Raw genomic sequence first — 16616 nt, forward strand, 5'->3', positions numbered from 1 at the left:
TTCTTTAGGGTTGTTGCCAGTTGAGTTTTTTTTTTTTTTTATGTGGCACGGGGTGTTTGCGATGAGGGGTGGGGGTTTCCTGTTATTGTCACACTAGGCAGTGCGTTCAGGGTCGCGCACTAAATGATTCACAGAAAACTGAATCTTTTACATTAGCGTCAGCAATTCAGCCAGGCGCCCTTGTGGGGGAATTCTTTTTGTGTGTTTTCATTGAAGTCTGCATTGAGTGCGCCCAAAAGCTCTGACAGGGGGCCCCCGAGGGCGCTTGTCTTCACCTCCAAATCATAAGATGGAGAGATGAAGCTCCCTCTGTGCTCTAAATTATACCCCTCAACTCCCCTTCTTGCACACAGGCTTGCAACTTTGCCCTTCCCACCCAAAAAATAAAACAGAGGCAAAGAAGAGAAGATTTCAGTGAAACAGTCCCGGTGGATGGCTCTGCGAACGCTGGCTGCTGCAGGAGCAGCTGACAGGCTGCACTGGGCTTGTTCCCTGTGGTCTGTCAGGATTGACGCTACAGCCTCACGGTTACTACTCCTTCTCTGGGGATGGACCTTTTTTGCTTTGCCCTGTGTGCCCCTAACATGACAGGCCTCTCCGCTGACCCATGGAAGATCTTTGGCTTTGCTTCAATTATTGCTACGGATAGGTAGAACTCTTGGATGATGTGTCTTTACCACTGTCATCCCTGGCGAATAGGAGCCCAAAGAGAGACTCTTGGCACATTGAAAGGAGGTTGCGGGGAACCGGGGAAAGGGGCAGAAGGGGGTTGGTGTAACCTGATCGGCAGGCACAGCTGCATAAACAGTGGCATTGTGGAATTTCTGCCTGTTCCGTGGATCTGACTTTGCAAGAATGGTCCCTCTTCACCCCCCAAAATGGGCCATTTTCCACATGTCTCGTTGGATATGACAACCAATCCAGCAACACAAGTGCAGTACTGGAAATACAACACAGCTGAAGCAGGCTTGTGTCTTTTCTCGAGCTGTGAAATTCTCCCTCTATGGCCATCTTTGCTAAAGACCTCATCCAAGTCCTGCTGCCTGACCTGTCAAAAGCAACCCAATTCACTCTCAAAAGCCCCAACAAAACAAACCAACAACCGCTGGCAGGGTCAAAAGGCAGCTGCTCTGGGTGCTAACACTCTGGTGTGCCCTCCAATTGGTGGAAAGGGCAGTGAGTAAAAGGGAATCTTTTCAAAGTGAAATCTCCAGCTGATGGCTTAGAGCTCAACACCCCACAGTTTGTTTCTCTTGCTGCTGTCAGGAGTTTTGCCTGAGCCATTTGGAAGGATTAGAAAAAGTGGGGGAAGAGGAAAAACTCAACCGTGGAGAGACTGTGTACTGCAGCGTCTGAGTGATGGCTCCAAGACCCCCTGGAGAGTGATAAACCTTTGACCTTGACAGCCCCCAGTGGTGACCCATGACCTCTGGCTCTTAGCCACAGACAGGTGCAGGCAGGAGAGTGACCACACCCGGACCATCTTGGCTTAACTCTCATTTATTTGACCTACAGCAACTGTCCTGATGGTTTGTTCTGTGTTAACACTGTAAGTCATTGAGATAAAAGAATTACATTTGCTACAATTAATAAAAGCTGTAAATAAACAGAAAAGGGTGGGGGAATTTAAAAAATTTAAGGAAATGTAAAATGGTCTAAAGAAATATGAAAATATTTGTTTGAAAACCGCTTTAAAGAATATTTTAAACGATCATACATGAATGTGAACATTATTTGAGGTGTAGTTGAGGCATATCCGTGTCTGTTGTACAGCGGGCACAGGCTCCAAGGTCATGCCAGTCCGCGCCAGTCTTTCTACAGATCCATTTCCTCTCCCTAGGCACTTCCCTCGTGTTGTTGGCCCAGTGATTCAGTGCTTTGCATTAAGAGCAATTCACCTGCCTGCAGCGTCCCAGAGGCACAGGTCTCCTGGGGAAACCAGGTGGAGCATAAAAAAGTTCCACATATGGTAAAGTCAAGCTGCTCGGAGGCTGCCGAGTGTGCTTTGGGGATAGAGCCTCCTAAAAGGCCCAGCTGGTACTTGGAAAAGGGCTTCTGCATTACTACACCTCAGTGTCTGTTTGGGCTCCCCTTTGGAAAGTGTTGGCCGGCGCACATGACCAGCCATTTTAGATTTCTCCCTCTACCCCCACCTCATCTCTCGCTTCCTCCCGTCTTCCAACTGGTTCTGTATCCAATTGAACATTTGGTCCTCCACTGCTGGTTAATCAAATTCCTCCATCTGGCCCCCCTTTCCCTGTGGAACATAAAAGGTGCAGCCTGAGCCCTGGTCCAAGTGCATATTGGGAGGGAGGAGGGGGATGGAGACAGGGACTGCCTACCTAACTTACATACCCCAGTCAACTAGATCAGGTAGAAAGCACAAGTTCTGGGCAAACAGGGACAGCTTGGGACTGAGTATCTGAGCCCTGCTGTTCATATAACACTCAGGGATGGAAGTCAGCTGACATGACAGTAGGAGGGTTTTATGAGCTAATACCTCCACATACACTGACAAATGCAGGAAATCTGAGCCCAAGTACCGGCTACAACAGAAGGCAAGCTACGCCACAATTGTTTTATTCTGTCTCCATATCACTAGGGGACGCTGTTCTTACAACAAAAAAATATATTTTACTAGGTTTTAAGTTGTTTTAACTTATCTTTGCTTTATACCATTCCAAGTTTTTCTTGAAATCAGCACAATTGTCTCATTAACAGCTCTGATCTAAAAATAAAATAAATATTAAAATGAATTAAAAAAAACATTTTTTCCCCTTTTTAATGCTAGTGCGGAACTCCTTGTTTCCACATTTTTATATCTTTTTATAAGATTTCTTGTAACGTAAAAAAGACTTGCTACAAAGACATAAAAACCTGCATATAATTAACTAATGGAATATAATTTATTTGCTACTTTCTAGTGATTCTTTCCTTAAGATTAGTGCTCTTTTCCTAGTTTTAGGCTACCTCTTTTTGCAGTGAAAGGGTAAACTCACATTTTAGCTCGGCTCTTAAGAGGTTAAGGACAAATAAAAAAGAGGAATGTGTTTTTTCTAAAAAGAGTTAAAGCTACACCATATGTTTGTTGACTTCATGCTCCGCCTCCTCTCAGTTCAAAGTAGCTACGCCTGAGTAACTGATCAAAAAGAGGTGTCTTCAGATATTTCTCAAACGTCAGCCATGATCCTTTAATCCGCAGAGACACCTTTCAGGCTCCGTGAAATATCCCCTTAACTGAATATTTAAAAAAAAAAAAGGTCCTTCAAAAAGCGAGACTTGCTCTGCAGAGCCAAATGGGTTACAAACGCCACTTACAAGAATGCTTCCCTTTAAGCCACAGCGGCCGATCGCGGCAGCGCCTTTTTCTGAAGAAACGGAGGTGAAGGAGAGGCGGAGACGTCAGCCAAGTCACAATACAGAAGCACACGGCATCTCAAGTGCTGCCACTACCCTTCCGTGAAATCTATTGTATGATTTCTATTCATGTCTGACCATCCTTTCCCCTGCCAGGTGGCAAAACATGTGTCAATAATTAAGCTGCTTTTACATAACAGGATACAGAAACACAATGCAATTTGTTCCCCATATTTCATTGGGCTTTTATAGAATCACACGAGAGAGTGTAATTAATCAAACCACTGGAATATGTGAACGGCAATTTTCACTTAATGGCACTTACAGGGATTGGGTCCCTTAAGCACCACGTTCTGTCTACCAAATGAGCGGGCCTCAATTCCATGTCCATAGTTTTGACAATAAATCTGGTGTTGATGGAGAACAGCACCAGTCTGACATCAGGAAATCTGCAAACATCAGACTGGGATTATGTAGCACGGTGTAATGCTTTCGGACGCTCCGTATCAGTGATATCAGGGAGGAAATGATGCAGCCGCTCCTTATGGAAGCCGTCAGCACTCTTGGATTTCAGATATTAATAAGCTTTTTTTTAATGCCCCTGCTTTGACCCTAAACCTGAGTGTAAGTTCAGTATTCACTTAACCACAGGAGGCTAACCACCTCCCAACAAGGGACAGGAAGAGGATCATTCGCTGCTTTTAGTGGCTTTCTGCGAGAGGATGGTCCTCGTCTAAATGGCACCCATGTCCCTAAAAGTGTTTCTCTCTCCCCCACCTCGCTTTCTTTCTCCTTGCCTCTCCAAAGATGACTCTAAGTGCAGCATCTTGTTTCAGTAATTCAGCCAGGGCATAGACAGTGGAGAGAGGAGAGGAATCGATTTCTCTCTCATTTGGTTCCTCCTAGACTTGCTGTAAGGCCTCTTAGGGGAGTTCTGGACTATTGGACAGGACAATGTTATGGGAAAGAGTGCCATTGTGTTTAAGGTCATGGTTACACTGAGGTTTTATTTAGAGTATATTTTTATTGGTGCATGGACCGAGAGAAAGAGGGGGGAAAAAAAAGCACAAACAGAGGTGTCATCATTTCCGGGATCACAGACATAAAGATACAGCCTCATGGATCATAATGATCATATTGGCAGCTTGTGAAAGACAGAGGCAGATATCAGCTGCAGCAATACGATCCACCATGAAAATACTCTCAACTGCCACTGTTAAATCGCTAGCTTTTAGTGAGGTCTATAGGTAAACCTTGAATCTATAAAAAGACAATCGTTAAATAATTTAAAGCAGAATGCCTTTTTTGATTCACGCTAACTCTCTTAATAGTTTGATGTTTTCTATTAAAGGAATTTTTACATTTTTTTATTGCACATGCATGTGTTTTAAAGACCCAATCCGATCCTCTTTTGATCTACCGTGGAAGCTGCCCAGTGGTCTTTTAGTGATGAACATGCCGTTTTCAGGCAAAATAAAAAAAAAATCTGTCATTTCTTATGTGGGACATAGTTTCTGCAGAGCTGCAGTAATTCATTAGAAATTGCCTCTGAGTTGCAGGTGGAACCGTTGGCGCATAGCAGAGGGCTCTCTGTTTAAATACCCACTCCACCCAATCAGGAGCAGCTGAAACAAGGCCATTTTCAAAAGAGCGTATTTGAGACATAGAAAATACGATGAGAGGGCAACAAGCTCCCTCCATTCCAATACATCCACTTGTAGACAAATAAATCCATATATCTACGTCATCATTTTCCTCGTCTGAGCTGGCATCTGGCTCAGAATTGTACTGCTGGATAGCTCAAATGCCGGTTCGCCTTTTTTTTTTTTGCACCGGTAATGCTATGCTGCGGTTGTGAGGAGTTGCAAGCTAGCAGGAGAGAATGTAAACAAAAGCATGATGCAGGGAAATAAGCACAGGTTTATTCTGCGCCACAAATCAGAGGCGAATTTCTAATGAATTTCAACCGCTGTGCAGAAACTATGTCTAAGGAAACAACACTGTTTTTTTATTTTGCCTAAAAATTGAATAAATAAAATGAAGACCACTGGGAATGCTTTTAAAATAGATCAAAATATGACTTGAGTCTGATTTTTTAAGAAAAAAAGTCAGACTGAAGTCTGAAAAAAGATTTTTTTTTTTTTTTAACTTGTCCTGTCCAACAGCTAGGCAGACAGATGAGAGCTGAGGGCCTCTTTTTTTTTTGGTCTTTTCATGATTAACACTTATTTGAGACGACTGTTGTTGTGAATTTGGGCTATACAAATAAAATTGAGTTGAATGGAATTGGATAAAAAAATTCTCAGAAATGCAATTTTGAGCTCAATTTTCTTTATATGACATATCTCATCAAAAAAATGCCACAAGAAAGCACCAACAACAACTATTTTCATCAGTTTGGGTCTTTCAAGTAATTTTGATCACTTGTCTACTTTTCAATCATTAATGCTCAATAATAGCCACATTATTATTTCTCACATTTCACCCTGCAAGTGCAGTCAAACTCTGGCTGCTGTTTCTGAAGTTTTTTGTTTTTTTTAACAAACTGCCTTCTGCAACAGGTTTGTTAGTTTGTTCAGACATTCTGGCTCTTTTGAGGTTTTTTAATCATCTCTTCTCTGTTTCAAGGTTTGAACCACCTTTCTACATTTTTAATAATAGTCAGTAACTCTCAGGTTGAGTTTCTTTTCATTTAGATCTGATAGAAATGTTCATGCATAAAACCAATTACAAATGCACTGGATCTAACTACAGACCTTGGCATTCTATTTTTTTCCAACACAGGGGCCAATGCCATGCATCATTAGAAGTGCAGAAGCTGCAATGCAAACAAGACAAATCTATCTATTGTTTATTACTTCCTAAGGATTTTTACCCAGAGGGAAGAATAAGAAAAGGAGAGGCAGAGGTCACCATAATTACCATTCACTCACTTCAGTCAGACAGTGCTAAGACATGCATTGGCAAATTCCATGTCAGCATCATATATCACATTACCATAAAGCCCCAAAGAGAGCTAACCTTTGCTCAGTTCCATTTGATTCTAAGAGAGGAAAACACTGACAGTCTCAACCAGCCTCTGTTTCAAGAGTTCACTTGTTTGTCTTTCAGTCTTGTGACTGCTCTCGCTTAAGATGTGCCTTCTAAAAATAAAGTGTCAGGGGACGCGGCGGATCACTGAATCATCCTGGGTTGAATATCGCATCATCTGGAGAGCTTTAAGCTTCAATCTTCACCATAAAGAGAAAAAAGGTAGCGTTCTTCAATTCAGACTATGTAAAAATAAAAAATAAAAATACAACTAGATATTTTAAAATTATGTGTTGAAGTCTAAGTTTTACAAAAATGCTTTTCCCCCCCTTTTTATTGTTAAAATATCAGAGCATTTACCTGGGAGCATGAATCGTTTTGGCTTCTGTTGACAAACAACAATTTACTGGCATTTGCACCACTACACCCTAATATGCCTGTTAACTGAAAAGCAAAGAAGCAGAGCTGACAGAATGTGAAATACTGTTACTAAGCAAAGAGGGCTTAGTGGCAAAGCCTTCTGTCATGCTTACAGCCAACGTCTCCGGCTCTTTGCAGCAAGGACAAACGCTGCCACACAGGATGAAAGAATTGCAAAAATAAGAAACAAAAATTCAAAAGACAGAGCAACATAATTGATACAATCACAAAGAAACAAAGGAAAAAAAGAAAGCAAGAGAAAAAGAAAGAAAAGAAAGATCTGTGAATTTTCCTCTTCTCTCCTGAGATTTCCCTTGATGCCAAGCATTCATCATCCAGCCTCTAATATCAGTTATTCTGTGGCTCCTCTGCTTACAGCAGAATTAATTTCTGCTTTAATTACTCTCATCGGCGGAATGCTGATGAAGGAGAGGGACGAGGCATTCTGGGACTCGGGCCTCATTCCACCGCTTTAATTTGAATGAATTCCACCCGGAGACGCTGGCAAACAACTGGCAGCCGAGCCCCGAGAGCCATTGTGGGACTGCGCAGAAGAGCCGCAGCCGTGGCCCCCACCAAGCGAGCTACCTTGTGCGCGTGTGCCAGTGTGTTCTTCACTCCGCGCTACAGAGAGCATGCTGATTGTGTGCGGGGTGGAAAAATAAAGCAAAATGGAAAAAACACACACACACAAGATGAGCAGGAGACAAATAGATGAGCATGCCTGCAGTGTTTGTATGTACACTAATGCAGTTTAGTATAAGGCAGGAAAGAAAACTTTTAACTTTCAAGGCAAATGCTTTCATACAGAAGTAAGAACAGGCCCATGCGGACACAAAACATATGAAATATGAACAAGATCGCTGACTGCAGCCCAGTGTGTAACACAAATGTTAGTCTGAGAGCAAAAAAAAAACCATTAATACTTAATTTGATTATTCCAAATATGGCACGTTGTGCTCTACAACAAACCCCCCAGCCCACGTTTCATACAATAACTGGTGGTACAAAAATAAAAATAGATAAGAGGATAGAAAAAGACTATTTGTGGGACACAAACATGATGCAGAAACAGTAAAGCACCACAGCTAGCCTGGCAGAAGAGCAGAGAGCGGCAGCGTAATTGACTTTTCCCCAAGCCAGCTTGGTAGTTACAGAATGTAACATATTGGATAAGGATTGTGATTGATTATGCTGGTCTGCCATACCAATTCGTTTGATTAAATGTAACTATGGCTTTCTTTTCCAAGCCCTAATGAAGCAGCAATTTGAAAGTGAGAGACTGGAAGAATTTAAGCCAGGCAGTTTTCAGCACAAAGTCATCTATCTCTGTGAGTTTGAGGCTTTAAGATTAGAGCTACATTCTGATTCACATATCACCCCCCCGAAACCCAATTAACACAATTAAACAAAATAAACAACTTATTCATAAAATTGTAATTCAATGCAAATGCTCAGAGTATTACTTCTGTGCTCGGCTGCTGGAATGGCATGAAATAATAGCAAGATTCCAGTCCAATGAATAATTATGTGGCTTGGATCTCTGCAGGGAAACATGCTTTTCCCCACACGGAAGAGTCACATAACTATAATTAACATGTGTGCAGAAATGGTGCGGCAGGAATATTCCGCCATTCAGTGGAACTGTTCAACATGAGTCCGCATCGCAAGATTCATTTTCTTCCATTTGCGAGCCCACCCCTCTGTCAGTTCAGGAGGGGGCGCGGAGGTAGGAAGCTGCGACTTCTGTGAACCCTGAAACCTCTGGACAGGTGGGCGGCGGCCTTCATTTTGGCAGCAGACCCCATCCCCGCGGTCGCCCAGATCACGATGAGCAGCTGGGTCACAAACACTAAGCACATTAATATCTTCTTAATGATAATAATCATTATGGCATAAGCACCTTCCCCAAAGTGGGAAGGCTCGTCGACAGTGCCAGGGCAGCATCGTTGTACAGGTAAAATAATAAATAAATTACAATAAATAAAGGGAGACAGAATGACTGTTTTAATGGGCAGCAACTCACAGCCACCGGGATAATGCAGACGCTAATGTGCTAACACGATAATGAGATCCGCTGGCCACATCAGGGAGAGCACAATCTCAATGAAACCAGGTTTGACAGACCAAAAATGAACTTTAAACCAGCATAAGACACGCGCATGTACAGTAGCTTTTTCTTCTTAATAGCATATTTCCAACCTTATTTCACTCTGCCTTTGAATCAGCAGAGTGCTATTGCATGCAGCTTTTCCCAAATACTCGCCTCATTTAATGTAACTGTCAGTATTCACCTATCATAGGCCATTATCTATCTCATCCGCGTTCATTATTGAAGCTAATGATCTGTTGTCCTCTCTGCTCCCCATTGAAGGAGGACTACATTAAAAGTCTCTTACTAACTTAATTAGTAATTATAAATGTTAAAAGATTAATCAGAAAGTGAGTGGCTTAAGGTTTGCGTCTCTAGACAGCGGTGGGACAAATGGAGAGACAAAGAGGCCGTGTCACTTTGGCGTTCACACTGCCCCGTCAAACTGGAAATGGAACAAGGCACAAGGAAGATGTGGAAGTGGCATCCTTTTGATTCAGCTGACTTCTGCTTCTTTAGCTTTTTTCACCTCACAGGTAAGAGTCATCGGTTCAAAAAAATGTGTTTGAATCGTCAACACGAAGACAAAATCTGTGCGTTAATTTCTCGGTCAAATCCACTGTTTTTGCTGCTTTTTCCTATGGTGGATATCAAGCTGTTTACAGGAAGCTGCATTTATTATGGTCGCTCATGATGCATGCAGCGCTTGCATTATCTCTTTCTAACAAGATGAAAATAGATCCCTTTAATTAAATCCTGGGTGTACTCTAATTCCTTTCTGAATCTGCTTCTTTCTGACAATTCTACATCAGCAGCCCTGTGCTCTCCAGTAAATATATAAGCCCTGACATCAACATTAAAACCCTCAGAACTAATAGAACGCTCATACACGGGGTTACAGTAGGATTTTCATTAACGTGAGGGGAATTGCCCAGGACCATCTCTCTGTTTTTTTTCCGGAGTATGTTGTTGCTGAAGCCGGGGGGGCCGGTGCTTTTGGAGCAGAAGGAAAACAAACAGGAACTTTTAGAGGAGCTAGGTTGTTGGATGCTAGAGATGCAAATGAACGCTGTGACTGATCTTTAAACACATGTGTGTATGGGTTTGCTTTTATAAATGCTGAAAACTTAATAAGGCTTCAAAGGAAAATATGCATATATATAACTATTTTTAAGAAAAACAACAATTTTAGGGAAATTGAACCTCAAAAGAGCAAAAGATCCTGAATGTGATTTAGAAAAAAAAAAGCAATAAACAGCTTTAAATGCAGAACAGGGAGTCCTATCACACAGGACACAATGGGCGCGGTGCTGGTAGGGGTGCTGGCTGTCTGGCTGGTGGCCCAAAACACCTGAAACCCATTAAAGGAGTTTGGGAACATTCCACAAAGTTCCTTCACTTCAACCAGAGGGCATTTTAAAGGTCCACATGAAAAAAAAAAAACGGTTTGGATCCTGACAAACGTGCACGAAGGTGAAAGATCAAAAGAGTTTGACATAAAAAATGTGAATACAACAGGAAACAAAGGAGGACGGTCTTCTTCAGGAATGCCACCACATATTCTGCACTCCGTGACCAAAGTGTTTTTGTGAAGGCAAACTTTGACCCAAAACATTTTTTATGGGAGAGTAAAACAGGAACTTTTTTTAACGAATATTTTGTAAAACAGTTTGCCATCTGGACCAAACACTGTTGGGGTCCAACAGTTAAAAGAAGGCATAAACATAAACAGATCCAGCTGCCAACTTTTTTTTTTTTTTGGTAGGGATAGCATTATCACCTCTCTTTGTGAGCACATATATGTGCTTTAGTGGTATCAAAGCTCATCCCTTTGGCTGGATTTCTGTCCGTTCCTCAGTGTTAGGCTCACTGGGTTTAGCTCTATGGGTGTCTGTGGCCTCTCCTCTGGCCGCCCGTGTCCATTTGCTCTGCGGGTATGGCAGGCCCGAGCTGACAGATGGCTGCCCCTCTCCATTCCGCTCCAGAGTAACACAGTAACTGGTTTTTCCTCCGCCGTTGACCTTGCCACAGCCAGCCAGCAATCCACGCTGGCACTCGGCCTGTCGAACAGGAGGGTAATGAAGTCCAGCGCTGCTCACATGATTATTAAGGCCTTGACGCTGGGGGGCCTTTCAGAACCGTATTCCCGCTCCCTTCTCCTCCCCCGCCTGCCATTCATACAGCCAAAGTTTGATGAGGATGGTCAACTATAGCATGATACTTTAGAAAGCCGCAGTTGTGCTTCATAAAATAGAGCAAAAAAAAACTTTTCGGAGGTTCTTTTGTTGGTTTTTGATACTTAAACAAACTTCTCAACACCTTTGCTTTGCAAATAAAACAAAAAAGTCTTTCCAGGTCACATAAGTAGTGGTGCATCGCGCTTGTCATCGTGTTAAAACCCCTACAGAAAGTTAAATCAGATTTGTCACACTACTATTGGTGCTGACAACCTCTAAAAGCAGTGCAGTTCAGCAGCGGGGCAGCACTTTATTCTCACTGTAAGTCTCGCTTACCACAAGCATCTCTAGGCACGCCTGAAACTTTGGACCCATGAGAGCCAGACTGGGGATTTGAGAGGTGTAGGTTGGAGCTCTGACCTTTACTAAGGCAGGATTGTCTGTTTGCACTTCTCCCATAAACCCCCACCCCATCCCCCCACCCTCCAGCTAGACTGCTAAGCAACCCCAGAAGACCAAGGGTGCGCATGCACCTCCAGCCTTTGTGACATTGCAGAGACCATAGGGAGGAAGAGTATGGAAGAGGTTAATTCTGATCATCCAGTATTTATGGGTTTCACTTTAGAACAAGGGTTGGCATTAACACTAAATGAGACATCTCTCCTGTATATCAATAAAACATGGCAGTGGAGGCTTCCTTTATCCAGGTTACCCTTTACCTACAATGCTCAGAACTCTCTGGAAGTTTTACATTCAAGCAATGGTTTTCCAGATCATAATTTCTGTGGTGTTGCGGTTAAGTCAACAAAAGGACATGGTTCAACTGATCAGCGAAGGGAGTTTTGCTCCAGCCAGCCAACCAATTGCAATGCAATAAGGGGCAGCAGGAGCTCGCTCAGAGTTTGTACAAGCAGGCTGTATGAACTGAGAGCATCAGATATTTTCACACATGTTGGCCTACTCTGTGAGGTGTGGGGAAATGTCAGGAAAATCAATAGATAAGGACCACATCAGACTGAGCTTGTCTGGCCTAGCAACAGACCATCCCCATGGTGATGTCAATTACCTCTGCTTTACAACAAAAAAACACCAGGAAGAGCAAAGCAGCCTCTGTGATGCTGTAAAACTTTTAATGCAGTCTCCTGGTTACATCCAGGAATTTGTAAAAAAAAAATAAAACTTCTTTTTTTTTGATTTTCCACCCAGACTGCCAAGTAACACAAAGAATGTGAGAAACTCATTGATGGCTGTTTTTTGCAGCTTGCTCTGATTTCTATTCTCCTCATGGACCGCGCATTAGTCAGGGAGAGGTATAATGTAACGAGCAGTAAGGTGCGCATAATTGCATATTAGCAGCAACACACTTGGCTGCACGGGAGGTGACTATGCTAACGAACAGAGAGGCGTTATTAATCACCAATTATTACAAGCAGGCAGATATCACACTCTGTTCATGGCACACATGGATTCTTTTATTTCCAGTCGTCCAAATCTGTTCTTTTATTTATTTCATAAGATTGATCTTGTTCCTGCACCGTGTTGTTTATTGAGTTCTGACTCTGATCCAGCCCCCTAGGAGTCAAATGAGGAACGTTTGGTCATGTTTGTTAACAGATTACATGTGTGCGTTTTCTATCAGAGAGTCCTCCAAACTGTGGGAACACCATCAAAGATCCCTCATCGGAGAGGATTACAGGGCAAGAAACAAAGAATTGAAGAAAAAAAGTCATTCTTTTTTATGCATCAGGAAAAAGAAAAGCACTTACTGGAGAAAAAAAGTGTTTCCACCTGGACAGACCATATAATCAACATACACCAGGACGTTGCTCATGGGGCTCAAGACAAGAGGATATGTGTCAAGGATAATTTAGGCTTTTAGTGAGAGACAAAACAATGCTTACAACTCCTAACACGGTTACATTGTGCCTCCTGTTGGTTTCTCCACTAACAGGCTGCACAGCATGTTTTTTGTTTTTCAGGTTAAAGCTCAGTTAATATAAAAATGTAGATACCAAGACAAAGAAAAGGAAGACGTGGTAGACAAGGGGGAAGATAGAGCAGGAGGAAAAAGGAGAGAAGAGCTTAAGGCCTCTCACCCGCTCTTTTCTCCAGCTCTGCAATGGCCCACAGTGCTTGCTTCACACAGAGCGGCCAGCTGTACAGCAAATGTGCCTTTCCCTCTCCGCCCCCAAACCTTTCCACCCCTCCGGTGCCCCCCTTTGCCTGGGCCGACCAGGCCACCGGCTTCTCTCTGAGAGAGAAGGCTCCTCCCTGATTTGGCTTCAAGCTCGCTGCTGTCACAGACCCAAAAAATCAGCAGAGGTGACCCCAGAAACACTTGTCTGCGATGTAGTCTGGTTATTTAGTTTCGGGTTGTCCTTCTGAGCGTCGTCACCTCAGCAGTTGCTGCTTTGAGAGTTAGATTCAAAACAGACATAACAGGAAATCAAAATCCCTTTTCACCTTCAAAACGCTTTAAGATGGAGCTCATGCTTCAAAACATGTCAGGGTTCTGAAACTCCACACAGGGACTTTTGAAACTGAGCGATAAATGGGCCAAGCGTGCCCCCCCATGAGGCTCCAAATGTCATAGTTTACACTGGGGTCAAAGTGAAGCAATGGGGTGGCATGATGGCATGCTGGTAAAACCAAACAGGCTTTTGTGACACTGAAAGACCTTCAAAGGTCCTCTTGAAAAATAAAATATAAGAAGAAAACATTTTAAAAAGGAAACATGTTTTATTTTAATTTTAAAAGCAGTTTCCATGGATTGGCATAAGTAATTATTAAAGGAAAATTTTGTAATCCAGAGGAAAAAGAATTAAAGGACTAATAGTGACCTCAACAGCTGAAAGCTGTATAAATCTGTGTGTCTCTGGAGAAAAATCGGACACCCTCATTTCTGTAAGTGTGCCATGCCAAAAAAACTCTAAACTAAAGAGTGGCCAGCTGTCTTCTGGCCTGCTATTAAATTGCTCCTTGGATGGTGGCGATAACATTTTTTTCTCCATAGGAGTATCACACCAGGTCCCCAAACAGAGCGGCCAGCTGTACAGCAAATGTGTACTGATCCATCTGGGCCCTAGCAGGCTGCAGCCTCCATCTTAAGACACGTGGGGCCGTTCACGGGCTTGGCTGCGGCTGGTCTGCAACACACTTCTCTGCAACCACGGCCACCTTCTTTTCTTTCAGTTACCTCCATTATCACACCAAATGTCGAATAGCTCAGCACCAAAGCTGCTTTTTATGTTTGAACCAAGACCGTCATCAACCAAGTGGAATATCAATGCATTAAAATCCGCTGGCAGCCTTACAGAAGAGGCAGAAACAGCTACTCCAGCCAGATGGGAGGAGGTGAAGGTAGAGGCTGGCTGAACCTGGTGAGGAGAGACTATTGTATTACAAATGTAGCTAATAAGGACTGGTCTGGGTGAGCTGGGGCTCAGGTTTTGTTGTTCCATACTCTTAGCACTATAGTTATGTCATGGCACATCACTATATATAGAGTTATCAGAGTCAGCTGACACCACGGAGTGGGGCTTGGATGAAAACAACACCCCTATGAATCCAGCGTCTGCTCCATTACCTACGCTAATAATGCTGACAGCTGAGCGGAGATGACCCCGACCCCCTGTTTCCCCTCTCCTGTGCAGATGGCCATTAAAAGGAGAAAGTGTCCCCTTTTTTCTGTAGAGAAGGTATTTAAAGATTTTTTTAATGAGTTTTTTTTTTCTCTTGAAGGGGAATTTTTGGCCCAAATTGACTTTGCAGCTACCAAAAGCTGGGCTTCATTTGATCTTAACCGAAATTTAAAGAGCCAAGATTTTAGAAGAACACAAAGCCACAAATTAATATGACACACGTGTGTTTTTTTTATGCAACTTGTTTTTTTCTTTTCTGTTATAATTGTTGCTACTTGACATCACATCATGATTAGTTTTGTTTTCTTCACATTTTTAAGATCACAAGATGGTGCAAAAGAAAGACTTTTGAGGAGTCAAATGAAAACCAGTACCATCTTGAATACTAAGCAACAGCATATCAGAGAAGGAAAACATCAGACAATAACCCAATCACCTATCCTCCTGTTATCTTAAGCTGTCTGAATTCCACTATTATGAAGGAACTGTGTGCTTGTGCGCCTGAAAGACATAAAATAACCAGTAGGGGGGTTTGTTTTCTACCCTCCCAGTGTGCTCCGTGCCTGCCTTTGCTAGAGAAAGGACTAATGCTGGCATGGTACTGTATTAGGCACCCCCAGTAGACTAGTGGGTGAGCAGATCGCAAAGATGAATACAAAACACACACCTACACACTCTCAGCTCATCTCCCTCTTTTGCAAATACGCTGCAGAATCAAAATCACAAATCACATGCTTCTGACTGCTTATGCACAAACAGTGGATCCCTGATAGAATTGCCTACCGGTCCTGATAGAATTGCCTACCGTGTTTAAATTCACCTGCGCCTAGAAGCGTGTCCCAAACAGAGAGGCGGTTTGGTTCCAGATCAATGAGTCTCTCTCCCACTGAAGACCACAGATAATGCAGTGTAATGAAAGAGCCGCCAAACGAGCTGAATAAATGAATGAAGAAAGGACTGTGAGACCGGAATTCAGATGCCTACTTACTGCAGGCAGGAAAACCGGTTTTTCTATTGTCTTCTCTCTATAAATTATTCTTGGCAACCAAAAATGAGGAGTTTTGTCTTACATTTACACCCTCTGCTTAAAAATCCAAGAAAGAAAAATGCAATTATTTATAGCTTTAAAGGAAACTCTATATTTTAGCAAATTTGACATCACTAAATGTAGAAAATATTCACTACATGCCAATGGATCTTTAAGCACAGGAAGTAAGGCAATATAAGAAAGTCAGAAGGCCATCAAAACACAGAAGAAGCAATTTTCTGCACAGTGATCATTTGAATTTTTAACTGTTTCCGAAAATCTCTTGAGTAATAATACTTTGGTATTTTTTTGACTACTTTATTAAACAATTGTTTTGGAGCCGTATTGCAAGCATGCACACAGACAGTAATAAACCATTCACATGCATGTAGAAATGAAACTGGTGGGTGTATGAAAGCACAACACTGGGGATGCATTGAATGGTTAAAATACTAAAATAATTCCACCTATTTGGTGATGTGATCCAGAAACTTGTGAGCCTGAGTGAGACAGGGTCAAATATGTTATTACATATACCGTATCACTGAAATCTTTAAAAAGTGATTCATCCATAAAACGGGGAAGGAAAAGTCAGTCTAAAGTGTTTGGGTGAATAAAAACAAGGGATTTAAAAAATAGTAATAAAGGATTTCTGTGCTGTTTCCATGACACGCACAATTAAAGCTCAATTTTACTGAAATGTTTGCAAATTACATAAGCGCTGTGTGTGTTTCTGGAGTTGCACAGAAACCAGAACAAAAAAAAAGGTTAATTCTTACCCAGCATGTGGTTGGCCACATGAACTTGGATGTCCCATTCACTGTAGAAAACCATCTGGCATTTGATACACTGGTATGTCTTCTTCTACAAAT

General features: G+C 42.4%; 1 protein-coding gene across 9 annotated transcripts in view; it reads right to left on the reverse strand.

Annotated features, from left to right (window-relative positions):
• Positions 1–16616, reverse strand: part of znf521 (zinc finger protein 521) — a 97846-nt gene that overhangs the window by 34843 nt on the left and 46387 nt on the right. For 5 of the 9 annotated variants that reach the window (XM_078935406.1, XM_078935405.1, XM_078935403.1 and 2 more), the window contains exon 5: positions 16524–16608. In XM_078935406.1, coding sequence (XP_078791532.1) covers positions 16524–16608 — 85 coding nt within the window. Of the gene's footprint in view, positions 1–15522; positions 15604–16211; positions 16245–16523; positions 16609–16616 lie in introns of all 9 variants that reach the window. The other 4 variants (XM_078935401.1, XM_078935400.1, XM_078935402.1 and 1 more) reach the window with 3 other exon arrangements.

The sequence above is a fragment of the Oryzias latipes genome, chromosome 17 (assembly GCF_053564925.1).
Source record: "Oryzias latipes strain Hd-rR chromosome 17, Olatipes_Hd-rR_3.1".
Taxonomy (NCBI): domain Eukaryota; kingdom Metazoa; phylum Chordata; class Actinopteri; order Beloniformes; family Adrianichthyidae; genus Oryzias; species Oryzias latipes.